A 27,804-nucleotide genomic window follows, 5' to 3' on the forward strand; every position below is an offset into this window, starting at 1 on the left:
CGCTCTAGCACTAGGCCATATTCCCAGCCCTGAAGTTAGTTTTTTTATAAGAGAAAAAAACAGATGTTTTAAGAAACTGAAACAAATTCACTATTTCTTCCCCTTCCTCCCTTGTGTTCCTTTTTCCTCTCTTCCTTTTTTCCATCCTTCCCATCCTTCCTCTTTCCTTCTTTCTTTCCTTTTCCCTCCCTGCCCCAATTTCTTTTCTTTCTTTTTTGAGATAAGAGTTCTTACTGTGTAGCCCAGCATCTAAGATTGCCAAAGATGGCAATTGTCTTGCCTCCATCTCCCAAGTGCTGGGATTAAAAATGTGTACCACCATGCCCAATTGTAAACTCACTCTTAAGAAGCAGTATACCCTAGCTATTAAGTTGGGTGCTGGAGGCCAGTGCCTGTAATCCTAGCTACTCAGAAGGCTGAGATCTGACCATCACGGTTCAAAGCCAGCCCAGGCAGGAAAGTCTGTGAGACTCATATCTCCAATTAACCACCAGAAACTAGAAGTGGCATTATGGCTCAAGTGGTAGAGTGCTATCCTTGAGATGGAGAATTCAAGGACAGCACCCAGGCCCAGAGTTCAAGCCCCACAACCAACAAAAACAACTACTAAAAAGCCAGAAGTAGAGGTTGTGGCTCTGTTGTGCCAAGTCGCAAGACCACCACCAAGAAGACCACCGAGACTCAGACATTCCGAAATGCAATAGCAAGGCAAGACTTTACTCAAGCGGGGCCGCGGCCCGGGCCTTGTCCTACCCACCAACACAGCGGAGGTTAGGAGGCAGCCCACAGCTGTGATTACACAGAGCTTATAAAGGCAAAAGACAAAGTTACAGCAATCAGGTGTTTAAGCAAGCAAGATTATGGGTACAAATCTGATTGGCTCAGGGCTCGAGGCATTCTAGGGGCAGTTAGAGTTAAGCATTCCCAGTCCTTAGGGTTTGGCTGGGCCCTAATAAGCTTGTCCTGGGTTTGCTCACAGGGCCTGCTTATCTCAGGTTTACGTGGTAAAGTGGGGTTCGCATGGTAAAGTGGGGCCTGACTTCAAAGTCTGGCTCTTCATTTCCCCCCTTCAGCTCAAGTGGTAGAGCACTAGTCTTGAGCAAAGAACAAAACAGCTCAAGAATAGCACACAAGGCCCTGAGTTCAAGCTCCAACATGGCAAAACTAAACCAAAACAAACAAACAAAAATAAAACAAGTATACAAGGCTGAGACTGTAGCTCAGTGGTAGAGTATTTGCCTACTGCTCATAAGACTAGATCCCAGCACTGAAAATGGAGAAAGAGGTAGAAAATGGGAAGAAAATACTACACTCTTGTCACTAGGCCATATCCCCAGCCCAGGGCTTTTTTTTTTTGTCTGTCATAGGGCTTGAACTCCGGGCCTGGGCGCTGTCCATGAGGTTTTCAGCTCCAGACTAGCATTCGACCACTTGAGCCATAGCGCCACTCCTGGTTTTCTGGTGGGTAATTGGAGATATGAATCTCACAGACTTTCCTGCCTGGGCTGGCTTTGAACCGTGATAATCAGATCTCAGCCTTCTGAGTAGCTAGGATTACAGGCATGAGCCATCAGTGCCGGCTCTTTTTTTTTTAAGTTATTTTTTTATCTGTAAGTAGTTGTACAAAGAGGTTTCAATTCAACATATCAGTTTATAAGTAACAGGGAGTCTTGACCAATGTCACCCTTTTCATCATTCTCCCCCATCTCACTCAGGTCCTAGGAGCTTTGTTAGGTCTCTTGACCTCGCCAGGCCTCTGTTTCCTCAGAATGTACTATGGGAATGATAGCAATAGTACTTACCTCTAGCATCCAGAAAGTTCTTTGAGTATATTAAGCACATAGACAAGCCCATGAGATATGCCCTCAAAGTATTTGTTGTTTCACTAATAGATTGGAAATTACAGATAGATAGGTAGATAGATAAACAGCAACTAGTACTTCGATCTTTAGCAGTTCGGCCACACTGGTTTATACTTATATGCCACCATTTCTAGACTGTTCAAACTCTACTTCCACCTTGACACCTGAGTGCTGATTCTTATAAGAATCAAAATATGTAACCCCTTGGGCTGGAAATATGGCCTAGTGGCAAGAGTGCTTGACTCCTATACATGAAGCCCTGGGTTCGATTCCCCAGTACCACATATATAGAAAATGGCCAGAAGTGGTGCTGTGGCTCAAGTGGCAGAGTGCTAGCCTTGAGCAAAGAGAAGCCAGGGACAGTGCTCAGGCCCTGAGTCCAAAGCCTACGACTGGCCAAAAAAAAAAAAAAAGTGTAACCCCACTGCCATCCCAGAGAGGGGAAATGAATTCATTTGGTCAGTACTCTGCTTTGGTAAAACTGTAGTTGCTCTATGTCTTAAGTTTGAAGAGTTTTCAACTCATGGAAATGAGATTGTTTGTGGAGTGATTGGATGGAAGAGTCTTAAAAAGTAAGCAAGTAGTCAGGTACCAGTGGCTCATGCCTATAATCTTGGCTACTCAGGAGGTTGAGATCTGAAGATCACAGTTCAAAGCCAGCCAAGGAAGGAAAGCCCGTGAGACTCCAATTAACTACCAAACTACCAAAAAAAGCAGGAAATGGAGCTGTGGCTCAAGTAGTAGAGCCCTATCCTTGAGCACAAAAGCTCAGGGACAATGCCTAGGCCCCGAGTTCAAGCCCCAGGACTGGCACAAGAAAAAGAAGAAAAAAGTAAGTCCCAGTGACACACACCTGATTCCCAGTACTTTGGAAGCTGGAGCAGGATGTCTCCAAGTTCCAGACCACCTGAGCTATATGATGAGATTTTTTTTTTAATTTTTTTTTTTTGCCAGTCCTGGGCCTTGGACTCAGGGGCTGAGCACTGTCCCTGGTTTCTTTTTGCTCAAGGCTAGCACTCTGCCACTTGAGCCACAGTGCCACTTCTGGCTTTTTCTATATATGTGGTGCTGGGGAATTGAACCCAGGGCTTCATGTATACAAGTCACACACTCTTGCCACTAGGCCATATTCCCAGCCCGATGAGATTCTTATCTCAACAATCTAGGGAGGGATATTTAGAAAACAAGGAGAATTACCAGGACACTTAAAACTGAGTCCTGACAGTGTCAGTATCCATTAATGTTAGCTTCCTTGTGAGAAAAAGTGATCCTTCCCAAAGCCAAGAAATCAAAACACATTTGCAGTGACGCAAAGATTGGCAAAGGTCAGAAATAACAGAAGTCAGTGGTTTGGTCAGATAAGGATTTTTTTGTTGTAAGCTACTTGATTTCCAATAGCTTTATGTGGTATCTAAGTACAAAACAGGTAGATTTGCAGCAATTTAAAACCATGTGCCAGTTAATATTTATAGAGGCCCATTAAGTATAATTACACAGCACATCAAATATAAAGGAGACAGACAAATGAAAGACATTCCAGAGGGAAAAGCAAAGAATTCTTTCCCCTCTAATCTTGATCACTGTGGCCCTAGCTAGACCTCTTGGATTTTAGGTCTTCACTGCTGGGCACTTGGTGTGGCATCTTAGATTCCTAACCCCAGGATTTTAATAACTGCCTCTCTTCAGTATTGTTTGTCTCAGAAATAATTGTGTTTTGAAAATTAATACACTGAAGCAAAGAGAATATTTAATCACTGGGAAGAAATAGCGGTTGATGGGGCTGGGAATGTGGCCTAGTGGTAGAGTGCTCGCCTTGTATACATGAAGCCCTGGGTTCGATTCCCCAGCACCACATATATAGAAAACGGCCAGAAGTGGCGCCATGGCTCAAGTGGTAGAGTGCTAGCCTTGAGCAAAAAGAAGCCAGGGACAGTGCTCAGACCCTGAGTTCAAGGCCCAGGACTGACAAAAAAAAAAAAAAAAGAAATAGCGGTTGATTTTTGGTATAACATTTCAGAGTTTTGTATGTGTCTTGCTTTTTATTTTTTATCAGTTGAATTCAGAGCCTGGGCTCTGTCACTGAGCTTTTGTGTTCAAGGATATTGCTCTACCACTTTGAGCCACAGTTCTACTTCCAGTTTTCAGATGGTTAATCAGAGAAAAATGAGAAAATGAGAAAAGTGATAAAAATGTCTCACAGACTTTCCTGCCCAGGCTGGCTTTGAACCACCAGCCTCAGATCATCTCAACCTCCTGAGTAGCTAGGACAGGCATGATCCACTAACATCTGGATGGCTATTTTTATTTATTTTTAAAATCAAAAGTGAAGTTGCTCTGTATATTATCTTTATCATAATTTTTTTAAAGTGAAGTTGCCATCTGTTCCAGCTCTTTGAAATTTCCCTCTAGAAGTAGGGATCTTTGCACTTAGGGTTTTAGTCTCAGGGCCTTGACTTCAATGGCAGAATAAGAAGTTCAGGACAAGTCACAATGGTAATAAAACTTGGCAGAGCTTTATTGAGTAAGCAAGCAAGCAAATAAGAAGAAAGAGGCACAGTCTAACAGTGTAGGTGCTCAAAGGGAGACACCCTGAGCTCTTTGACATCTGGGGTGCATATGGTAAAAAGTAGGGTTTGACTTGAAGTTATTCTAGGATAAGTGCTTTTCTTTGTTCTCATACCTGGCACATTTAATAACTCTTTTTTTTGTTTGTTTTTGTTTTTTGGCCAGTCCTTGGGCTTGAATTCAGGGCTTGAGCACTGTCCCTGGCTTCTTTTTGCTCAAGGCTAGCACTCTGCCACTTGAGCCACAGCCCCACTTCCGGCCATTTTCTGTATATGTGGTGCTGGGGAATTGAACCCAGGACTTCACGTATACTAGGCAAGCGCTCTTGCCACTAGGCCATATTCCCAGCCCCCATTTAATAACTCTTGATTTTACAGTGTTATCACTGGGCTCAGGGTCTCTAAGACTGACTTTCTCATTAAACTTTGATCATTGACGTTTGGGCATCTCTTCAAAGAAAGGATACATTTTGTCACCTTTTTTTTTTTTTCAAGACAGCAGTCTACCCTTGAGATAAGTACTTCGTGCCAGGAGGAGTCATTTCCACAAGTATTCGCTTTTCTAGGATACATGCCTTTCTTTATGATGTCCTTGCTCAGTTTAAGCAGCATATTATTTGGGGCCAGTAGGGAAGGTCAGATAAAGAGAGCTGCTCTTATTCTTTTCCTGAAGACTGCAGCTTATGAAGGAATATAAAGATTAACGCAAAGAAGATAGTGCTTTGTGTTTCTAACAGAACTAGGCATTACATATAATGTTCATTTCTGAATTCCTGGGTGCTATTTACCATATCTCATTTTTCCTACTCTATCCTGCCTCAGAGTCAGAGATAGAGGTGCACAACTGTAACATTTTCTACTCTACAGGGTTGAGATCTGAGAGAACTGAGGATTCAGGTTCAAAGTCAGCTCCTTGGTCAGAAAAACCAGTAAGACTTTTTTTTATCTCCAATGAACCAACAAAAATTCAGAAGTGGAGATATGGCTCAAGTATTAGAGCACCAGCCTTGAGCAAAAAAAAGCCATGTGAAAGCATGAAGCCCTGAGTTCCAGCGCCAGGAAAGGCACAGACACAAATTAGTTCATTAATTTAATAAAGCAAGGGAAAAGCACATTCTCTGTCAAGATAAACTGGGTCCCTTTGTGCTGAGTCTTAAGAAATAGCCTGCAATTACAGTCACCAGGGACCCCTTATGAGAGAGAGAGAGAGAGAGAGAGAGAGAGAGAGAGAGAGACCTCCACAAGTGTGAGGATGTAAATCAATGGTAGAGTGCTTTTCTAGTAAGCGGTGGAAGCTCTGGTTTCTATCCCAAGCCCTTGGGAGGGGTGGGGGAGTGGCCTCCTGAATGCATCCCCAGATTACTGAATCTGACATTTGGAAGACAGAGTCTCTGAATTTGCATTTTAAATAAGACTCTGAAGTATGCTAAGGTTTTGAATCATCTGATTAGTGAATAAACAGCAAAGAAGAACTGTCATCCTCCTTCCTACGACTGCCCATATTTTTGTAATTTTTATAACTTGTTAGCACTTTTGTCAGAGGCTGGGAACCAGAAAGGCTAAAATTCATTCTAAATTATTCATTTAACAATTATGTATTGCATCCTGTCAAGTGTGCCAAGCATAGGAAAGCAGATACATAACTTCAGGAGGGAGGGCAATAGATTTGGAAAGAGGAAGATTTGAAAGCGGTAGTGAAGAAAAAAAATTGAATGGTCCATCATACCACATGGACTCAGAGTGTCCCCAGAATGGTCACTGAAATAATCTGAAAATGCACAGAAATTGCTGGTTATATATGTATGCTGTTATGTGACAGGATTAATGCATGCCTGCCTGGTTATGCTGATCAAAGATGAAAAGGCAAAAAAATCATTTCTTCTCAGCCACCAACAAGATAAACCAGATCTCTATGTCTCCCTTCTTGGGAAAAGATGAAAATCAATGTGTGGAGTAGTTCTAGGTTTTGTTGGGCCTGAACTTTTGTAATTGTAGATGTACTCTTGTTCTTAAAAAAAAGATTACAGGGCTGGGGATATGGCCTAATGGCAAGAGAGCTTGCCTCGTATACATGAGGCCCTGGGTTCAATTCCCCAGCACCACATATACAGAAAACGGCCAGAAGTGGCGCTGTGGTTCAAGTGGCAGAGTGCTAGCCTTGAGCAAAAGGAAGCCAGGGACAGTGCTCAGGCCCTGAGTTCAAGGCCCAGGACTGGCAAAAAAAAAAAAAGATTAAAAATTATGATCACAATAAAATATGGGTGCGAATATTTATATAAAATGAGAACAGGAATCAAGACAGTAAGTGGAGCTGTGGTTCAACTGGTAGAACCTAGCCTTGAGCAGAAAATACCAATGAAGAGCAGAAGGCCCTGAGTTTAACCTCATTACTGGCACAAACACAGGAAACAAACAAACAAACAAACAACCTAAGCACATCTAAGTAAGGGAACAGCTGCAGGAAAAATAACAACCGAACAAAAACTACATTGTAAATTGCAAGCATAATAATACTCATTAACATGGAGGCAGAAAATGCTTATGAAATCATACCACCAATACTGATTTAACAATTAACTCTGATTCTGGAAAAATGAGGAGAGGAAGTGGAAATGGTGGATATTAGGAGCTAAATTATCACCATAGTAGGAAGTCAATAAATAATATCTGACATCAAAGCAAATCAAGGAATGTCAGTATGAGTTTATGATTAAAATATGAAAGTAGATTGGAAAAAATACAGTTCATTCACATAGCTGACAGTCTGAGTGATGGAGACTGGTAGGAAAAAAATTTCTGGGAAAAAAATTCCCGTCTCAACCTTCTGAGTGTTGGGATTAGAGGGATCTGCTGTTATCCCAGTTTATATTAAGCTTTTTAATTAGATATGATGGTGCAAAACTGGGTGCAGGTGGCTCATGACTGTAATCCTTGCTACTCGGGGGGTTGAGATTTGAGGATTATGGTTCCAAGCCAGCTCTGACAGGAACATCCTTGAGACTCATCTCTAGTTAACCCAAAAAAACCTGGAAGTGGAGCTGTGGCTCAAGTCAGGGAGAGCGTCCAGGCTGAGCTCAAGCCCTAGGATTGGCACACACACATACACATACACACACACAAATGATGGTGCAATAAATATCTACATACATAGATTTTTTTGCACTCATTTCTGGTTTTGTCCTTCTAATAAGTTCCAAGAAACAGGATTTCAAGGTCTGGAAGTACATGTGTTTAAAGTTGTTATTGTATTTTTTCCCCTTGAAATGCTGTGGTTTTAATATGGTGCTAGGAGAGTTACACCACAGAGTTACACTATCAGCCTCTATTCAAGACTTTGTGTGTGGCTGGGTGCCAGTGGCCCACACCTGTAATTGAAGTCAGCTGGGGCAAGAAACTCTGTGAGACTCTTATTTTCAATAAACTACTCAAAAAAGCCAGAAGTGGTACTATGGCTCATGTGTTTGTGAGCACGTGCACGTGTGCATGCACACATTTGTGTTGGTGCTTGAACTCAGGATGTGATGCTCTTGTGAGACTTTGTTTTTTCACTTACTGCATCAAGTGTTCTACCACTTGAGCCATACCTCCTCCAGTTTTATTTTATTTTTGCCAGTCTTGGGGCTTGAACTCAGGGCCTGGGTGCTGTCCCTGAGTTTCTTTTGTTCAAGGCTAGTGCTCTACTACTTAAGCCAGAGTGCCACTTCTGTATTTGAGTAGTTTATTGGAGATAAAAGTCTCGTAGACTTTTCCTGCCTGGGCTGGCTTCAAACTGCAATCCTCAGATCTCAGCCTCCTGAGTAGCTAGGATTACAAGGGTGAGCCACTGGCACCTGACTTTCTTCTGGCTTTTTTGCTGGTTAATTAGAGATAAGAGTCTCACAGACATTTTCTTTTCTGAGCTGACTTCAAACAGTGATTCTCTTGGTCTCAGCCTCCTGAGTAGCTAGGATTATATCATGAACTACTGGTGTCCTGCTATTTTTAATTTTTTGAGGACCCATGATATTGTTTTCTATAACAGCTGTGCCATTTTACATTTGGTTATTTGCCTTCTTCACTATGCTGACATTTGCATTGATGCTGCAAATCAATGGAACTTTAATCTGTTGACTCAGTACAGTGGTCCTCTAATGACTGACTCATTGTGCTTTTTTTTTTCTGACACCCAACCAAATATGCCTGATGGGGTAGTGAAAATTCTTCATTCTAATTTAATTAAATCTCACCCCTCAAAGGTTATTCTTTTTAATATTCTGTGTCACTAAATGAGATGAATGCATATAACACTTCTTCTGAATAGCCGAGTATGAAGATTATTTCAAGGAAGTAAGTGCCCTTGTAAGGCTGGTTGTACTCCAAAAAAGCAAGTAGTTAATAGAACACCCTTTGTATTTTTAAAAAAAAAAAAAAGACAAGCTGGGGCTGGGGATATGGCCTAGTGGCAAGAGTGCCTGCCTCATATACATGAGGCCCTGGGTTCAATTCCCCAGCACCACATATACAGAAAATGGCCAGAAGTGGCGCTGTGGCTCAAGTGGCAGAGTGCTAGCCTTGAGCAAAAAGAAGCCAGGAACAGTGCTCAGGCCCAGAATCCAAGCCCCAGGACTGGCAAAAAAAAAAAAAGACAAGCTATGGCTATACAGACTTGGGAATTTAACAGACATGTCTTAATGCTGAATGAAATGAGACTCCTTGTAAGGCAAACATCTGACAGGATTTGTTGCCAATAATAAAATCCAAGTTTTCATGTGAAATTAGAATTTGGGGCAACTTGTATCTGCCACCATGAGCTTGACAGTTTTTCAGCTCTGTGATATACTAATGATATGATTGGGTGGTAACATTAATGAATGAGATTTTCTAAATTTTATAATGAATGGTCAACATCTAGAAGATTGACATTACTCACTGAACCAGTGTTTCTCTGTGTGTGTGTATGTGCCCGTCCTGGGGTTTGAACTCAGGGCCTGGTTGCAGTCCTTGAGCTTTTTTGCTCAAAGTTAGTGTTCTACTACTTGAGCCACAGCTTCATTTCCAGCCTTTTTCATGGTTCTTTGAAGATAAGAGTCTCAGCCAGGACTTTCCTGCCAGAGCTGGCTTTGAACCTTGATCCTTAGATCTTAGCCTCCTGAATTGCTAGGACTACAGATGTGAGCCACAGGTGCACAACTTTTTTTTTTTTTTTGGTGTGATGCTGAGTGAGGATTGAACCCAGATCCTTGCACTTACTAGGCAAGTGCTTTAACAATGAACTATAGCCATAATCCTAAACCAATGCTTTCTAAATGACCAATGCACACTGTTATAAAGTTATTCATGAGTAGAATACCCATTCAAATAACAAGATGACTCAATAGATTTTTAGTGTAACAGAATACAAAAAATTCACTGATATGCGTTTAGATGCTACATTAAAACCAACATTTGGCCAGGTGCTGGTGGTTCATGTCTGTAATCCTAGCTACACAGGAAACTGAGATCTGAGGATTGCAGTTCAAAGCCAGCCCAGGCAGGAAAGTCTGGGAGACTCTTATCTCCAATTAAATACCAGAAAACTGGAAGTGGAATTGTGGCTCAAAGTGGTAGAACACTAGCAAAAGAAGAGCTCAGAGACAGCACTCAGGTCTTTGAGCTCAAGCCCCATGACCAACAAAAATTAATTAATTAATTAATTATAAATAAATAAAACTAACCTTTAAGAACCTATTGTTTTGGGCTTGGGACTGTGATTCAGTGGTAGAGTGCTTGCCTAGAATGTCTGCATTCATTTTCCATTACTGCTTGATATATTTTTTTTTAAAGGAAGAAATTGTTATTTGCTGATTTTTTTGGCCAAAGAAGAATATCTACAATTATCAATAATCCATAAAGGCTTTTTACAGTATTCTCTGAACCAGGAATTAATAACTTATGCCTCTTATCCTAGTAATTTAGGACTGAAATTGAGAGGATAATAGTTTTAGGCTAGCCTTGACAGAAACATTCAAGAGACCCTTTCTCAGCAGAAAGCTGTACATGGTGACACACACCTGTTGTTACCCTAGCTATGACAGATAGCCTAAATGAGTTAGATAAAGTGAGCCCCCATGTCACAAATAACTAGAAGAAAACAAGATTGGAGGTGGGGTCCAGTGATAAAAATATTTGCATAGCAAGCACAAGTCCCAGAATCCAAAACCCAGTAATCATTGAAGAAAAAAAAAGATTAAGGCTACAGTAGGAGATAGGCTGAGTGGAAAAAATTTGTTTTTACAACTTTGATAATCATGATATGATTGAGCTATTGCTCAGAAATGCCACACTATTCATGGACATATTGTGGAATGATAAAAGGCCCTTCATGCTGGGTGCCAGTGGTATGAGCTACCATATTGAGGTTCAAATCCAGCCCAGGCAGAAAGTAACTCCAGTTATTCAGAATGGAAGCTGGATTGAATGCATGCCTCAAGTGACATAGCACTACCTGTGAGCAAGAAAGCCAAGCAAGAAACTGTAAGGTCCTGAGTTTAAGTCTCAGTACTGGTCAAAAAACAAAACAAAACAAAAAAATAACTTATCCAAGCAAGGAATAAGTAGACAAGGCCCTGAGTTCAAGCCCTAGTACTGGCACAAAAACAAAGTAAAATGCAGTACCTATTTTGCCCAGTCCCAGGTCTTGAAACATATTCTATGTCCTATGTCTATAAAATTAGCCAAGCTTGGAAATTTATTAATTACAATCATAAGATATTTTCTCCTGGGCTGGGAATATGGCATAGAGGTAGAGTGCTTGCCTCGCGTACATGAAGCCCTGGGTTTGATTCCTCAGCACCACATACATAGAAAAAGCCAGAAGTGGCACTGTGGCTCAAATGGTAGAGTGCTAGCCTTGAGCAAAATGAAGCCAGGAACAGTGTTCAGGCCCTGAGTCCCAAGCCCCAGCACTAGCAAAAAAAAATTTATTTTTCCTGTGTTGTATGCATAGTTGTTTTAAGATTCATCCATGTTGCAGTGTGCCAAAATTTCCTTCCTTTTTTGTGGTATTGGAGATCAACCCAGGAGATTAAACTTCGAGCCTACATGTGTTACTACTGCTGTATCCTAGATAATAGACTATCATATACATATACCAAAATTGTTTTTCTTCTTCTTTTTTGCAAGTCCTGGGCCTTGAACTCAGGGCCTGAGCACTGTGCCTGGCTTCTTTTTGGTCAAGGCTAGCACTCTACCTCTTGAACCACAGAGCCACTTCTGGCTTTTTCTATATGTGTGGTGCTGAGGAATCAAACCCAGGGCTTTATGTATGTGTGGCAAGCACTCTACCACTAGGCCATATTCCCAGCCCCCACAATTGTTTTTCTTATTCATCCAAGGAACATTGGGTTGGGTCTACCTGTTGATTATTATAAACAATGATACTCTGAGTATGGGTGTACCAATATCATTTTCCTGTTTATACTTTCTTTTGGTATGTACTCAGAAATAATACAAAGGATCACATGGTAATTCAAGGTATACATTTTTGAGGAGTCATTATATAATATTCCATCACAAATGCATTGTTTTACATTCCCATAAGCCCAGCACAAGGGTTTCAGTTTCTCTACATACTTGTCTACATCTGCTATTTTCTCTTTTCTTTTGCTTTTTGTTTTCTTTCAACAATAACCATTGTAATGTGAAATGATTTTTCTTATGGTTTTGATTTTCATTCCCCTAGTTATTAATGAGGTTGACCATCTCTTTTTATTAGCTATGTTAAGTTCTTTGGAGAAATGTTTATTTTAGTCCTTTGTCTACTTTTTTTTTTTGGCCAGTCCTGGGCCTTGGACTCAGGGCCTGAGCACTGTCCCTGGCTTCTTCCCGCTCAAGGGTAGCACTCTGCCACTTGAGCCACAGCGCCGCTTCTGGCCATTTTCTGTATGTGTGGTGCTGGGGAATTGAACCTAGGGCCTCGTGTATCCGAGGCAGGCACTCTTGCCACTAGGCCATATCCCCAGCCCTGTAGTAGATTAATTTTTAAATGTAATTCTTCTAATGTGCTGCAAAATTTGGTTGCTTAGTATTGAATTAATGTTCATAGAGAATGTAGTTTTCTTGGGTAGTATGTCTAGTATAAGTATTAGGCTAATGCTTGCTTCATAGAAGGAATTAAGATATAATCCTCCTATTTTTTGAAGAGTTTGAGCAGACTAGGTATTAATTTCTCAAAAATTATTTTGTGGAATTCACCAGTATAGACATTTGGTCCTGAGCTTTTCTTTGTTGGAAGGTTTTAATTATTGATTTAATTCCCATACTATTTACATGTCTGTTCAAATTTTCTATTTGCTTATGATTCAGTCTTGATAAGTTGTGCATTTCTGGGAACTTGTCCAATTCCTCTAGGATATCTAATTCACTGGCATCTATTTTACTTAGTTTCTCTTACAATAATTTGTATTTATGTAAAACTGGTAATAGTGTCTTCTTCATTTAGGATTTTCCTTATTTTAATCTTGTCTTTTTCATTTGGTCAATCTAGCTAATGGTAGTAAATTTTGTTTAGGTTTGTTTTTAGTATTGGGGCTTTAAACCAGGACCTTGTGCATAACAAGTACAAATGTTACTCCTGAGCTATTTCCCCAGCCTCTCAATTTTATTGCTCTTTTTAAAGAAACAGTCAAGTATGGTCGTACATGACTATAAGTCATGCCCTAGGGGAGCTGTGTTGGGAGATTCACTTGAGTTCAAGTATTCAAAACCAGGCTATGCAACATAGCAAGAAGCTGTCTTTTAAAAAAAGAAAGAAAGAAAGAAAGAGAAACCAAAGATGTAAATATTGATTTCATTAATTTCCTCTCCTTTCCACCCCCAAAGATGAAATATTAAATAAGATACTGAGATGCCACTTTGTTAAGAAGCTGAGTGAAGTGGCTCAATCACACAAAATAGGAAAATTTTAATATATTATAAAATGAAATATTATGAAACCTTAACATGGAGTAAAGTACTGGTTATGTTTACAGCATGGCTAAACCTTGAAAATTGAGCAACGTGAAGGAAATCATTCACAAATCAATATCATGTATTTCTATTCGCATCAAATGTCCATAATATGCTAGGTGCTGTTGGCTCACATCCGTAACCCAACTCAGGAGACCGAGATCTGAGTATTATACTTTGAAACCAGCTTAGACGAACAAATCTGAGAGATTTTTTTTCTCACTTTTCTTTTTTCTCTCTCTCCTTCCTTCCTTCCTCTTCCTTTCTTTTTTCTTTCTCTCTTTGTTTCTTTTTCTCTTTCTTTCCTTTTGTCTTTTGTTATTGAGAGACTCTTATCCTAAATTAACCAGCAAAAAGACAGAAGTAGAGCTGTGGCTCAAGGGCTAGAGCATCAGCAATGAGCAAAAGAGCCAAGTAAGAGCCAAGTGAGGTCCTGAATTCTAGCCCCAGTACTGGCACATACATACATAAGAAGTCCAGAAAAGGAAATTTATTAGCACAGAAAGTACTTAGTAATTGCTTAGGGCTGTGAGGTGGAGAAAAGAGAGCAATAGCTAATGGGCAACTCCTTTCTTCTCTTTCACCTCCTCTCTCTTCTTCTCCCCTCTCCTTGTTTCTCCTTCCTTTCTCTTCTATTCCTCTCCTGTCATCATTTATCTTTCTCTTTCCTTCCCCTTCTTTGTTTCTTTTTCTTTTTTTGCCAGTCCTGGGGCTTGGACTCAGGGACGGCTTCTTTTTGCTCAAGGCTAACACTCTACCTCTTGATCCACAGTGCCACTTCCAGCCTTTTCTGCGTATGTGGTGCTGAGGAATCGAACCCAGGGCTTCTTGAATGCAAGACAAGCATTCTACCACTAAGCCACATCCCCAGCCCATCCTTCCTCTTTTTTCTTAAGATAGGGTCTTGCTATGTTGCCTAGGTTGGCCTCAAATTCCTGAGGTAAATTGATCTCCCTGCCTCAGCATCCTGAGTAATTGGGACTGCATATGCACATGGCCATGCCTGGCTGAAAGGACATCTATTTGCAGTAATGTAAATGACCATGTATATGTGAATGTCTGAACTGTACACTTTAAATGAGTGAGCTGAGTGGTGTATAAGTTATATCTCATTAAAGTTGTTCTTAAATAAATTGGATTTTGGGTATTTAAAATAAATGAATCTCCAGGCTCTGGTGACTCACACCTGTAATCCCAGCTACTCAGAAGGATGAGGTCTGAGGGTCACAGTTCAAAGCCATCCCCAACAGAAATGTCCTTGTGAGACTTTTATCTCCAATTGACCACTCAAAAAACTGGAAGTGGAGTTGTGGCCCAAAATTGTAGATTACTAGCTTTGAGCAAAAGAGCTCAGGAACAATGCCCAGGCCCTGAGTTCAAGCCCTATGACTGATTTTTTTTTCCTGCCAGTCCTGGGCCTTGGACTTGGGGCCTGAGCACTGTCCCTGGCTTCTTTTTTTTGCTCAAGGCTAGCACTCTGCCACTTGAGCCATAGCACCACTTCTGGCCGTTTTCTGTATATGTGGTGCTGGGGAATCAAACCCAGGGCTTCATGTATGCGAGGCAAACACTCTTGCCACTAGGCCATATCCCCAGCTCCTATGACTGATTTTTTAAAAAGTGAATAAATCTCAAAAAATATTTGTGTACCTATGTTCATAGAAGCATTATTTGTAATAGCCAAGATGTAGGACAACACAAGAGTCTATCAACCAAGAATTAAGCACAATGTGATTTGTATGTACCATGAATATTATTCAGCTTTAATGAGGAAAAATAGTAAATTCTGACATATTCAGCTTGGATGAAGCTTGAGGACATTATATTAAGTCATGAAAGGGTAAATAGTATGAACCCACTTATATGAGGTATTTGAAATACTCAAATTCATAGAAATAGAAAGTCAAATGATATTTCTAAACTCTGGGAGAAGGACAAAAAAAAAGGAGGTATTATTAGTAGGTAAAGAGATCTGGTTTTCCATGTTAGAAAAGATCTAGAGATCAGAGCCTAACAAAGTGTATGTGTGTGTGTGTGTGTGTGTGTGTGTGTGTGTGTGTGAGAGAGAGAGAGAGAGAGAGAGAGAGAGAGAGAGAGAGAGAGAGAGAGTCAGAGAGTCCTGGGGCTTGACTCAGGGCCTGAGCATTGTCTCTGATTGGTTTTGCTCAAGGCTAGCGTCCAACCACTTTAACCACAGCTCCACTTCTGGCTTTTTGGTGATTGCTTAGAGATAAGAGTCCCATGAGCTTTCATGTCTCAGCTGGCTTTGAACCAGGATCCTCAGATCTCAGCCTCCACAGTAGCTAGCCAGGTATGAGTCATTGCATCCAGCTTCAATTTTGTTTGGATTTACTTTACCTTTATAGCCAGAGATGTTGAGCATTTCTATTTAGATCCTTTACCCATTTTTTATTTAAGTTACTAATTTTTGGAAAGTTTAGTTTCTTGAGGTCCTAATATATTCTGGATATTTGCCCTTATTGTATGTAGCTGACAGCCATTATTTTTAAAAGTCTATGTCAGCTCTCTATTATAATCAGAATTGTGAGGGAATTAATTTTATTTTTTTTTATTTTTTGGCCAGTTCTGGGCCTTGGACTCAGGGCCCGAGCACCGTCCCTGGCTTCTTCCCGCTCAAGGCTAGCACTCTGCCACTTGAGCCACAGCGCCGCTTCTGGCCGTTTTCTGTATATGTGGTGCTGGGGAATGGAACCTAGGGCCTCGTGTATCCGAGGCAGGCACTCTTGCCACTAGGCTATATCCCCAGCCCGAGGGAATTAATTTTAAACAGTAGTTACTTTTCCTTCCTTTCTCCCTCCCTCTCATCCTTCTATCCTTCTCCCTTCTCTCCCTCCCTTCCTCCTTTCCTCTTTCTCTTTCTCTTTTCAACTGGGTGTTGAACCAGAGCCTTATGCATCCTATGTATGCACTCAGTCATGTGAACTGTGCCCTCAGTCCAATACTAATTGTGTCTAAAAAAGTAATTTAGGATTGGGAGTGTGGTTCAGTATAAAGTACTTGGCCAACACATGAGACTTTCTGGATTTTGCTCTCAGTGTTGGCTGGCTGGCTGGATACATACATACATATACACACAGAGATAATATATTTGTTTTTTTTTGGGGGGGGCAGTCCTGGGCCTTGGACTCAGGGCCTGAGCACTGTCCCTGGCTTCTTTTTGCGCAAGGCTAGCACTCTGCCACTTAAGCCACAGCACCACTTCTGGCCATTTTCTATATATGTGGTGCTGGGGGATCGAACCCAGGGCTTCATGTATACGAAGCAAGCACTCTTGCCACTAGGCCATATTCCCAGCCAGAGATAATATATTTGTATAGTTCAAAAATTAAAGAAGCAAATGAAGATGATTCCTCTCCTATCTTCTGGTCCTAAATATGTAACTTTTGGTAATTCCTCTATATCATTCCACATACTTTAAATGCATATACAAATAAATATTTTTTATACTTTTTTAGATAGAGAATTTTTTTTTTTGGCCAGTCCTGGAGCTTGAACTCAGGGCCTGAGCACTGTCCCTGGCTTCTTCTTGCTTAAGGCTAACATTCTACCACTTGAGCCACAGTGCCACTTCTGGCTTTTTCTATATGTGTGGTGTTGAGGAATCAAACCCAGGGCTTTATGTATACGAGGCAAGCACTCTACCACTAGGCCATATTCCCAGCCCAAGATAGGGAAATTTTTACAAAAATTTACTTTATTGTTGTTTTAGAGGTGACATACAAGCAGGATTACCTTTACATACGTCAGTCAGTACATTTCCTTTCCCATAGTGTCATCTGTTCAGATAGGACAATTTTTTTAAACTACTTTTTTGTTTCTGTGGTACTGAGGAATTTTACCCAGAGCCTCATGCATAGTAGGCAAGCACTCTACCACATTCCCAGTATAATTTAAAAATATATGTAATTTAAAAGTATAATTTTATTGTTGTTTTTAGGGTATTGTACAGAGAGGTTACAATTCCATAAGGTAGGTAATGAGTACAGTGCTTCTTGGACAATGTCACCCTTCCCTCACTTTCCCCAAGTTTTCTCCTCCATCTTTGCCCACAAGCTACATATTTCAATTTTTATATAGTGTATATTAAATAGCATGACTGAATTTTTCACCCTTCTTCCATCCATTTCTGTGTCCCCTTTTGCCCTTCCTAAAAAGACAAAAACATACATTCTCAAAGCAAAAACAAATACCAACAGTAACACTAACAACAAAAGCACATTTCATTTCCTAGAATTAGTTTTTTTTTTTTTTTGCCAGTCATGGGGCTTGGGCTCAGGGCCTGAGCACTGTCCCTGGCTTCTTTGTGCTCAAGGCTAGCACTCTGCCACTTGACCCACAGTGCCACTTCTGGCCATTTTCTGTATATGTGGTGCTGGGGAATCGAACCCAGGGCTTCATGTATGGGAGGCAAGCACTCTTGCCACTAGGCCATATCCCCAGCCCCTCCTTGAATTAGTTTTGATAAATTGCATTTTAGATGTTAAGAAGACTTATACCTTTAGGTTTCTCCCCCTAAAAGTATCCTCCTTTGGTCTCTTTGTGTGAATGTGAATGTCTAGAATTCTGTATAAGTTATCGTGTCCAGTTGTATTTTATATCTAGCCTCCACATATGAGAAAAAAAACAGGCGCCATTTGTCTTAGAGAGGGTAACTTTTAAACTTGAAACTTTTAAAGTTTTACCTGTCAAAAAATAATGTCTGTCCTGCTGAATGCATTGCTATTGTTATTATTGTCAGAAACAAAAACAGCTTATGATTTTATTTAACTTGCCTGCAACATTTACTGTCTCTTTCTAAGCTATGTCCTGAAATCTCAAAATATCTAACCTGACAGCACTAACTGTGCCCATCTTTAAAATAACATGGTAAGCCAGGCACTGGTGGCTCACATCTGTAATCCTAGCTACTCAGGAGGGTGAGATCTGAGGATCACAGCTTGAAGTCAGTCCAGGCAGGAAAGTCTATGAGACTCTAATCCCCAATTAAATCACAGAAAATGCTGGAAATGGTGCTGTGGTTCAAGTGGTGGAGTGCTAGCCTTTAGCAAAGGCTGTTCAGGGATAGAGCCAAGGGCCTGAGTTCAAGCCCCAGAACTGGGGAGGGGGGAATACCCTTGTAAGCAATGAATTTTATTTTATCCTGTAGGACCTGAAAAACAAGGTTCATAGAAGTACAATGACATTCACCTTCTTTAGAAGATTGAATCCAATAATTACGGCAAATCTAAAGTGCATTTTTCAGGGATTAAATACTGGATGGAACATTGGCTTCTTAAGTTGGCTTGATCCCAAGATGCATGGTTTCTTCTTTTTAAACTTCAAACTTTCTTCTTTTTAAACACTCTTGTCATCTACTTCCTGGATTTTTGTTTTTGCTTCCCCCCCTACCCTTACAGATTCATACATAATTTGTGCCATCTTAGAGGGGTTTTTGACCCATTTGACCTTTCCAATATATTTAGAGATGCTTTATTATCTTTAATATGCTTTAGTGATTCCCATCTTAAAAACAGAAGCAGGGGCTGGGGATATGGCCTAGTGGCAAGAGAGCTTGCCTCCCATACATGAAGCCCTAGGTTCGATTCCCCAGCATCACGTATACGGAAAACGGCCAGAGGGGGCGCTGTGGCTCAAGTGGCAGAGTGCTAGCCTTGAGCAAAAAGAAGCCAGGGACAGTGCTCAGTCCCTGAGTCCAAGGCCCAAGACTGGCAAAAAAACCAAAAAAAAACAAAAAAAAACAACAGAAGCAAAACAAAACAGAACCAAAAGAATCAAGAAACTTTTTGAACTATGAGTTTTTCCAGCTTTTGCCTTATTTCTCTGAATGTGTGTGTGTGTGTGTGTGTGTGTGTGTGTGTGTATGTGTGTCCCCAAGGGCTTGAACTCTGGGCCTGAGCACTGTCCCTGGGCTTCTTTTGCTCAAGGATAGCACCCTGCCATTTGAGCCACTTCCAGCTTTTTGTGTTTATGTGGTACTGAGGAAATGAACCCAGGGCTTCAGGCATACTAGGCAAGCACTCTACCACTAAGCCACATTTCCAGCCCCTCTATTTCTCTTTCTATCTCTGTTATCTCTCCTGAGTGTTGAAATAGTATATCCAACTCTTTGACATTTTTACTAGGATGTCTAAGAGGTATGTGAAATTTAACATATCCCAGTCATTAGTCTTGCTTCTTTCTCTGTCCACTCCCTTAAATCTACTCAATTATTCTCCATTTCAGACAATAGCTAACAGCATTCATCATTATCCTGAAGTCAGTTTTATCTGCCTCCCTCCTTTCTTCCTTAACTCTTTCTTTCCCTCCCTCTTTTTTTTTTTTGGCCAGTCCTGGGCTTGGACTCAGGGCCTGAGCACTGTCCCTGGCTTCTTTTTGCTCAAGGCTAGCACTCTGCCCCTTGAGCCACAGCGCCACTTCTGGCTGTTTTCTGTATATGTGGTGCTGGGGAATTGAACCTAGGGCCTCATGTATATGAGGCAAGCACTCTTGCCACTAGGCCATATCCCCAGCCCTCTTCCCTCCCTCTTACCAACCTGTAATTCATTCACAATTTTATTTGCTGAGCTTCCAAAACATAGACTCTGGATTTTTCATTATCTACATTGCCAATGCCCTAATTCAAGTCATTGTCACAGTTTACCTGGACTGCCATAAAACTTCTTAATTCTACCCTTGCTCCCTTATGGAGCATCCTGCACTTGCTATTTAGAGAGAGTTCTTATTGTTCCATCCTCTAACCCCTCAAATTTCCAATTGCTTTCCATAATAAACAAAAGGGAAAATACCTACCAGCCCTTATCAGAGCCTATTGGCTCTTCGTTTGTCTTTGTTGTTCTCTAACTTTATCTTCCTCCCTCTCTGTTTCAATAACATTGGCACTTGGCTGATTTTGCTTTTTGCAGTGCTAGTGATTGAACCCAAGGCCTTACAAATTACTAGGCAAGTGCTCTCCCACTAAGTTACAGCACTACAAGTTTGTTGCTTCCTTTTCTTAGAACCCTTCTGCCCCAGACATTCACTATCATATCTAAAGTAGCTTTACTCTGGTAATGTTGCATACCACAACTCTGTTTTACATTTTTCTTAACATTCTCCTAGTTTGTCTCTTCTATGTACATGTCCAATTTGGACTAAAACATATTTGAATCTAATGAATGGTTAGGATTCTTTTAGGTAATAACCCCCTTTGGAAATAAATACCGAGGGGCTGGGAATATGGCCTAGAGGCAAGAGTACTTGTCTCATATACATGAAGCCTGGGTTCGATTCCTTAGCACCACATATATAGGACATGCCAGAAGTGGCGCTGTGGCTTAAGTGGCAGAGTGCTAGCTTTGAGCAAAAAGAAGCCAGGGACAGTGCTCAGGCCCTGAGTCCAAGGCCCAGGACTGGCAAAAAAAAAAAGAAAAAAAGACTTGTATTTGGAAAGAAACACTGAGTCTTCTGTGTAACTACTCTATATCTCTTTGGGTGTCCCTAAAATGGTGTCTGGCTGTAGGAAGCATCACAGTTGGGAATGCTGGCGCCCTTGGATCCATTTGGATTCTTAGAATGCTCAGCAACCTGCTTCTTCCGTTTGACTTCGAGCCTGGCCTATCTCCTAGCCTGCCCTCCCTAAGCTAGTCAGGGCCAGGAGGCAAACCACAGTTCTTCCTGAGATCTGACTGTTAAGACTTTTAGAGCTACTTCCACTTCCACTTGCCAGTCAGTATTCTTGGCTACATCCCTTGTTCTGGCTATGTTATAAATCACATAGGAGCGAAGGGCCATTGTTTGCAGAGCTTTTTCCAAGATTCTGTATCTAATTTTTTTTAATATAACTCCTTGTTGTTTTTCCTTAAAAAATCTCCCTCTGACCCCATCAAGTAAGTTACAAGATCCATAAAATCAGGAATTATTCCCAGGTCATTCTGGAGACGCCCAATATAGGCCTTTTCTCTTTGTCCACTTATACTAGGCCATCGCTTTCAGTCAGATGTGGCTGGGTGGCTGTTGGCTGATGTGGCAAATTGTTGTTCTCCAGAATCCCAAACAGGAGCAGAACAAGAATTATCATTTCTACTGAGGGTCATATGTCTCTTACTCTAACCTGACCCTTTTCTAGCTTGATCCTTCTGCTTCTAGTTACAAGTCAGGCTTTGCTTTACTTGCTGTGTCACAGGCTCCTGGTTTAGCTGTCCTGGATGGAAAACACATGCCCTCTGTTGTGTGGGAGAATTCTGTGAGATTCGCTTGTGTGCTGACCTTCACAGATTAAGTAGAATCAAGAAAATTTAGCAAGTTTGTTTTCCACTCCCTCCATTAAGCCTATCCTCTCCTGATTAGGGCAATACATTTCAAGGGTGTACTTTAGACAAGGGTCAGTAATGAAGCATGATTTAAGACAATTAAAATCATATTTACAAAATATTGTCCCCAATGTAGTTCAATTCTACTTATATCAGAAAACTGGAATAATAGGTGAGTTCTCTCATTCAAAATGTTGGCATTCAATCTAAAAATCACGAGATAAAATGATAATACTCATGGTGCATGTAACCAAAAGTATTCTTGGGGATTTCTTTTCCCAATAACCCATTTTCAGATGTAGAAACTGAGTCACAAGGCAAGAAACTTGACCCTGATCATGTAACTACGCTCAGTACAATCCCAATGCATATATCTGTAGTGAGACTGGGCCTCAAGTCTACCAATTTGCAACCAGCTCTAATTTATGATATTTCAAATAACCCAGGAAAGTTATGTCTTTGAATTCTGACATGGCCTCTCTGTTTAATGACCTTGAATGAGTCACTGGTCTCTATGAATCCCTTGGGGTAAAATTATTATTAACTTTGGAGTACTTGATTTTTTTTCTTTCTGTTTCCTCCATATGAAGGATTAATTGCACTGAATACTCCTGTATCCAGCATAATCCTAACATATCTTTTAAAAGTCTGATGTACGGGCTGGGAGTATGGCCTATTGGCAAGAGTACTTGCCTCCTACACATGAAGCTCTCAGTTCAATTCCCCAGCACCACATATATGGAAAACGGCCAGAGGGGGCGCTGTGGCTCAAGTGGCAGAGTGCTAGCCTTGAGCAAGAAGAGGCCATAGACAGTGCTCAGGCCCTGAGTCCAAGGCCCAGGACTGGCCAAAAAAAAGTCTGATGTAGACAGCCCTAGTCTAAGGGTCAAGATGACTGATCCATTCTGGTGCTGTTACTAATCCTTTGTGTGATTTCAAGTAAATCTCTGGGCCTGTGTTCATCTCTTTGTGTATCTGTGTTCTGGTCCTGGGGCTTGGCACTGGGCTTTTTTGTTCAAGGCTAGTGCTCCACAACTTGATGCCCAACTTCACTTCCAGACTTTTTTTTATCCTAATTGAGAGTCTCATGGACTTTCCTGCTAAGATTGGTTTTGAATTACAGTCCTCAGATCTCAGCCTCCCGAGCAGCTAGGATTACAAGGCATGAGCCACTGGTGTTTGGCTCCATCTTTAAAATGTGGAAATGAAGCTGGGAAAGTGGTAAGCACTCAGTGGTAGAGTGCTTTCCTAGTATGCATGAGGCCTTGAATTTGATACCCAGAGTCATATGAAAGAAGTCTAACTAGACTGAATCAATGGCATTAACTGTTTTCTGAGAATTCCAACATGTTTATTGGTAGGAGAACACATGAAAGAAGAGGATAAACTAGATTGGGGTTGGGTGAAGAGGCTCGATGGTTTCCCACTTTCAATTTAAATTTAGCAGCTCCATTTTAAGCTTTCAAAGTTTATTAGGAGCAAACAAGCACAGAAACTTCTAGCAATGTTAGACAGTGCTCAGTGCTCAGTGAAACATCACAGATGAACAAACTTCTCAGGCTCAGAAAGGTATCAAGTGGCCCATAAGAGAAATTATGTTAGGAGTTGCCAATCCCATTTGACATTGTCACATCATAAGGAAGGGCTGATCTTCAAGAGGCAACTTCATTGGATTTCTTGCTATTGTCATTAAGCTATCATAACCGTTCCTCTACCTGAATAAAAGTCAAGTTCTCATTCTCCTCAGTCACCTCAGTTTAGAATCCAAGAATGGAATCTGAGAGTGATATAGATCTAAGTCTTTCTCTTGGCTTTTTTCTTAGACAGTGGGGTTCTGTCAGCCTCTCAAGCTCCATGGATGGTGGTCAGTGAGAACAGAACAGGTAATGTGCTCTCTTGCCTTGAAGACATCTTGGCATCTTGGTACGCTGAAAATCCTGGAGGATTGTGACTGAAATCCTGATTGTACTTCTACGCCAGACACAAGATATTTCAAGGGTGGATTACTTCCTGTGGCCAGACTTGTAGTTTTACCATTGAGAGCAATGGAGTAGAGGACTAAGATCCCCCTTTTTGATGCTTCAATGACAAACTACTATTGAGGAAACTGTCTCCACCGTTGGTTCGGTCTCTTCCAAATCATCAAAGGCTCTGATTTCGAGGTTAGGCCATGGGCTTTGGTTTTCCTTGAGATGATTGTCTTGTTCCCTTATTGGATGGGACGTTATCATGTTCAGAGAGGTCCACTGAGAACTTCTGCTCATCATCATTTTCTTTCCAAAGGTTATCTTGGCAGTCAGGTGTAAGATGGTGGTGTGGACACCCTCATTGGCATTTCACCCAACATTCCAGATTGTCTTTTTTATTCATTTCTTTCCTCATTGCGTCATGGTCCCTTTAAGGGAGCGGCCATAGTTGAGTGGTGGGTGCAGCTGCTGGCAGCAGAGAGACTCACAGGATTTGGCCTACCCCGGGCCACTCACCGCGCACGCTCCGGCCGGGGGCTTGGTGGGAAAGAGGGGCGGGGCCTGCGGTGCGCCTGCGCACCAGGGGCGCGCGCAAGGGGCTGGTTTGGTGATCCCTTTAAGAAACCACAGGCGGAGGAATTTCTCTTAGAGAAAATAATCCTGCTCACGGGGCCCCTTGGAGGCCATTAACCCCCCGAGTCCCGGCCCCCCCCCCTTTTCCTGGGCAGGCCCTCCCGCCCACGCGCACGCCCGCGGGACCCCGGGAGCCGCGGCCAGCGCGCGGCATCCGCCCCCCTCGTCACTCCCGCGCCGAGGCCCGGCCGGGCTCTGGGGCCGCCGCCGCTGCCGCCGCCGCGAGGCCGCCGTGTCTGCAGTGTGGGCGGGGGCCGGGGGCCGAGAGGGGCCGGGAGGGGCCGAGAGGGGCCGCGGCGGGGCCGAGCGGGGCCCAACATGGCGGAGAGAGAGGTGGAGTCCGGCCCCCGAAAGAGGGTAGGTGAGGTGAGGTGAGGCCGAAATCGGGTGGCGGCGTGCGGGCGCCGGGCTGCGGGGCGGCCGTAGCGGGCGGCGGGGGCGGGGCGCGGCCCGCGCGGAGTCCGGCCGGCGGCGGCGGACCTCCAAGTGGAGGGGTGGGGGGAAGGGGAGAGGGGGCGCGGGGGGCCGGGCGCCTGATTGAAGCCCACCTGGGGTCGGGGGCGCCTCGGCGAGCCGTCCCCGGGCAGGTGGGACAAAGATTTGTTTCGGGGGGGCAGATAAGAGGGGGAAGGGCCGAGGCCATGGGCTTCCCCACCCCCTTCAGCTTTGGGGGGGTGTGCTCTCCAGCGGCCTGGGGAGTGGAGGTGTCACATTCTCAACTATTATCTTCAGTAAATCCGAGTCTGTGGAAGTTTAACTGGGGTGAGGTCAGGAGAGGGGGTTAGTGGTGGCGGGAATGTGTCGTGGGGGAGGTATGTGTGTGTGTGGGTCTCCTGAGGAGTAGCCTGGTGGGTTCTTCTGGAGGGAACACCCCTGGGAATTCGTTTTTCTGCCTCCCTCCCCCCCCCATCCCATAACTGTTAGCCAAACCCAAGTGGAGGTGGTGCTCTTTTTACCTAGGAAGTTAAAAAACAAAAAGTGGGGATCGTCCTGATGGAGGGGGAAGATTTAGGCAATTGCAAATGGCCTGTTCTGCCTTCTTTACCTGCTGTAAGGAACCTGGAAGAGTATAGGACACTTTTTTTTTTAATTTATCATAACAAGGATATGCATAGGGGCAGCCTGTCCTGCATGGGAGTTGGTGAATGCCGTCTAAAGTTTGTCATGAAACTTTAAAAATTTAATTCCGAATGGTTTTCGGAAGCAATACTGTGGATTGAGTAATGTTTTTGAGACATCCCCCCCCACCCCCCTCCCGTTAAGCCAGTGAGGTTTTCCTCTCTGGAGTCTTCTTTTTGGAAGTCTGAGAGCAAGGAACAATTAGTGTTAAGTTACCTGAGTTAAAAAATTGCTACTTAATCTTTACTGAGAATGCCCATTGTTGTATGGTAAATTCACAATCTCATAAAGATTATTGCCAACGTTTTTAGTGCTGACTGGGTATCACACTTTGCGAGGCACTTTCATGTGAATAATTTACATGTACAAAAACTTTATAAGTCACTTTTGCTTATGAGGAAATGAAGGCATAGATTGGTTTAAGAATTAAGAGTTGGGGCTGGAAATGTGGCTTAGTGGTAGAGTGCTGGCTTAGCATGCATCAAGCCCTGGTTTCATTCCTTAGTGCCACATAGCAGAAAAAGCTGGAAGTGGTGCTGTGGCTCAAGTGGTAGAGCACTAGTCTGAGCACAGATAGGCTGTGGGACAGTGCCCAGGCCCTGAGTTCTAGTCCTTGGACCAGCCCCCCCCCCCAAAAAAAAAAGAATTAATATTTGATTTTAAGTCAAGAGGTTGGAACTAGGATTTGAATCTGGGTTTGTCCCAACTAAAGTGCCTGTCTGGCTGGGTTTGGTCATGGGGCTTGCACTCAGGACCTGGGTGCTGTCCCTGAGCTCTTTTGCTCAATGCTAACTAGCACTTTGCCAGTTTTGAGTCACAGTGCCACTTCTGGTTTTCTGGTGGTTAATTGGAGATAAGAATCACACTCAGGGCTGGGAATATGGCCTAGTGGCAAGAGTGCTTGCCTCCTGTGTATAGGAAGCCCTGTGTATACGAAGCACCACATATACAGAAAATGGCCAGAGGTGGCGCTGTGGCTCAAGTGGCAGAGTGCTAGCCTTGAGCAAAAAGAAGCCAGGGACAGTGCTCCGGCCTTGAGTCCAAGGCCCAGGACTGGCCAAAAAAAAAAAAAGAATCTCACACTTGGGCTGGGGATATGGCCTAGTGGCAAGAATGCTTGCCTCATACATGAAGCCATGGGTTCACGTCCCCAGCACCACATATACAGAAAATGGCCAGAAGTGGCACTGTGACTCAAGTGGTAGAGTGCTAGCCTTGAGCAAAAAGAAGCCAGGGACAGTGCTCAGGTCCTGAGTCCAAGACCCAGGACTGGCAAAAAAAAAAAAAAAAAAAAGAATCTCACACTTTCCTGCCTAGGCTGGCTTCCAACTGTGATCCTCAGCTCTCAGCTTCCTGAGTAGCTAGGATTATAGGCATGAGCCTTCTGGCACCTTGCTCATTTAGGAGTATTGTAATCCATGTATCTCTTTTTAAAAGCTTAAGTGATAACTGAAGAACTGTCAAATTTATTTTTCCCCAACAATTAATTTATTAGGAAAGCATTCAACAGCTATTCAGAAATATTGAAAATACAATTTTACCTGTGGCTCATCATGCCTGTAATCCTAGCTACTCAGCAATCTGAGATCTGAGCATCACTTTTTTTTTTTTTTTTTTGGCCAGTCCTAGGCAGTGAACTCAGGGCCTGAGCACTGTCCCTGGCTTCTTTTTGCTCAAGGCTAGCACTCTGCCACTTGAGCCACAGCGCCACTTCTGGCCATTTTCTGTATATGTGGTGCTGAGGAATCGAACCCAGGGCCTCATGTATACGAGGCAAGCACTCTTGCCACTAGGCCATATCCCCAGCCCTGAGCATCACTTTTTGAAGCCAGACCAGGCAGGAAGTTTTGTGAGACTCTTACCTTTAATTAACCAACACATACCCAGAAGTTGGAGATATGGCTCAAGTGGTTGAATGGACAGAGTTTAAGGTCTAGTAAACACACACACACACACACACACACACACACACACACAATTTCAATTCAGTATGGACCCATATATACCCAGCCATCTAGATTATACCATTTACATATTACAAGACATTTGGTTCTATCATATATTTATCCCAACTATCCCTTCAGTATCATGTTTTAGTAAATGTTCTTTGTAGTATTTATTTTATTTTTTGTCAGTTGTGGGGTTTGAACTCGGCCTGTGTGCTATCCCTGAGCTTTTTCACTCAAGGCCAGCACTTTATCACTTGAGCCACAGCTCCACCTCGAGCTTTTTTTGGTGGTTAATTGAAAATACAAGTTTGGGCTGGCTTTCAACCGTGATCCTCAGATAGCTTTCTGAGTACCCCAGGAGTATAGATGTGAGCCATTGCCACCTGGCCTCAGTTTTTCTTTAAAATAAAAAAACATGTATCTTCAAGTAGTATACA

At 42.5% G+C, this 27,804-nt stretch overlaps 1 protein-coding gene and 1 long non-coding RNA gene across 7 annotated transcripts in view; one reads left to right on the forward strand and one right to left on the reverse strand.

Annotated features, from left to right (window-relative positions):
• Positions 1–1,351: 1,351 nt before the first annotated feature.
• Positions 1,352–27,789, reverse strand: LOC125354900. Its single transcript, XR_007211562.1, has 3 exons — positions 27,672–27,789; positions 26,502–26,506; positions 1,352–1,483 (listed from the first exon to the last, which is right to left on the reverse strand). It is a non-coding gene; the product is annotated as an uncharacterized LOC125354900 (long non-coding RNA).
• Zmym4 (zinc finger MYM-type containing 4) overlaps positions 24,232–27,804 on the forward strand; it is a 104,475-nt gene continuing 100,902 nt past the window's right edge. For 3 of the 6 annotated variants that reach the window (XM_048350861.1, XM_048350860.1, XM_048350858.1), the window contains exon 1: positions 24,275–24,656. Coding sequence is in view for 2 of the 6 variants with exons in the window: in XM_048350858.1 (XP_048206815.1) it covers positions 24,618–24,656 (39 nt within the window). In the remaining 4 variants the exon portion in view is untranslated. Of the gene's footprint in view, positions 24,661–27,804 lie in introns of all 6 variants that reach the window. The other 3 variants (XM_048350859.1, XM_048350865.1, XM_048350864.1) reach the window with 3 other exon arrangements.

Source organism: Perognathus longimembris, chromosome 7, assembly GCF_023159225.1.
Source record: "Perognathus longimembris pacificus isolate PPM17 chromosome 7, ASM2315922v1, whole genome shotgun sequence".
NCBI lineage: Eukaryota > Metazoa > Chordata > Mammalia > Rodentia > Heteromyidae > Perognathus > Perognathus longimembris.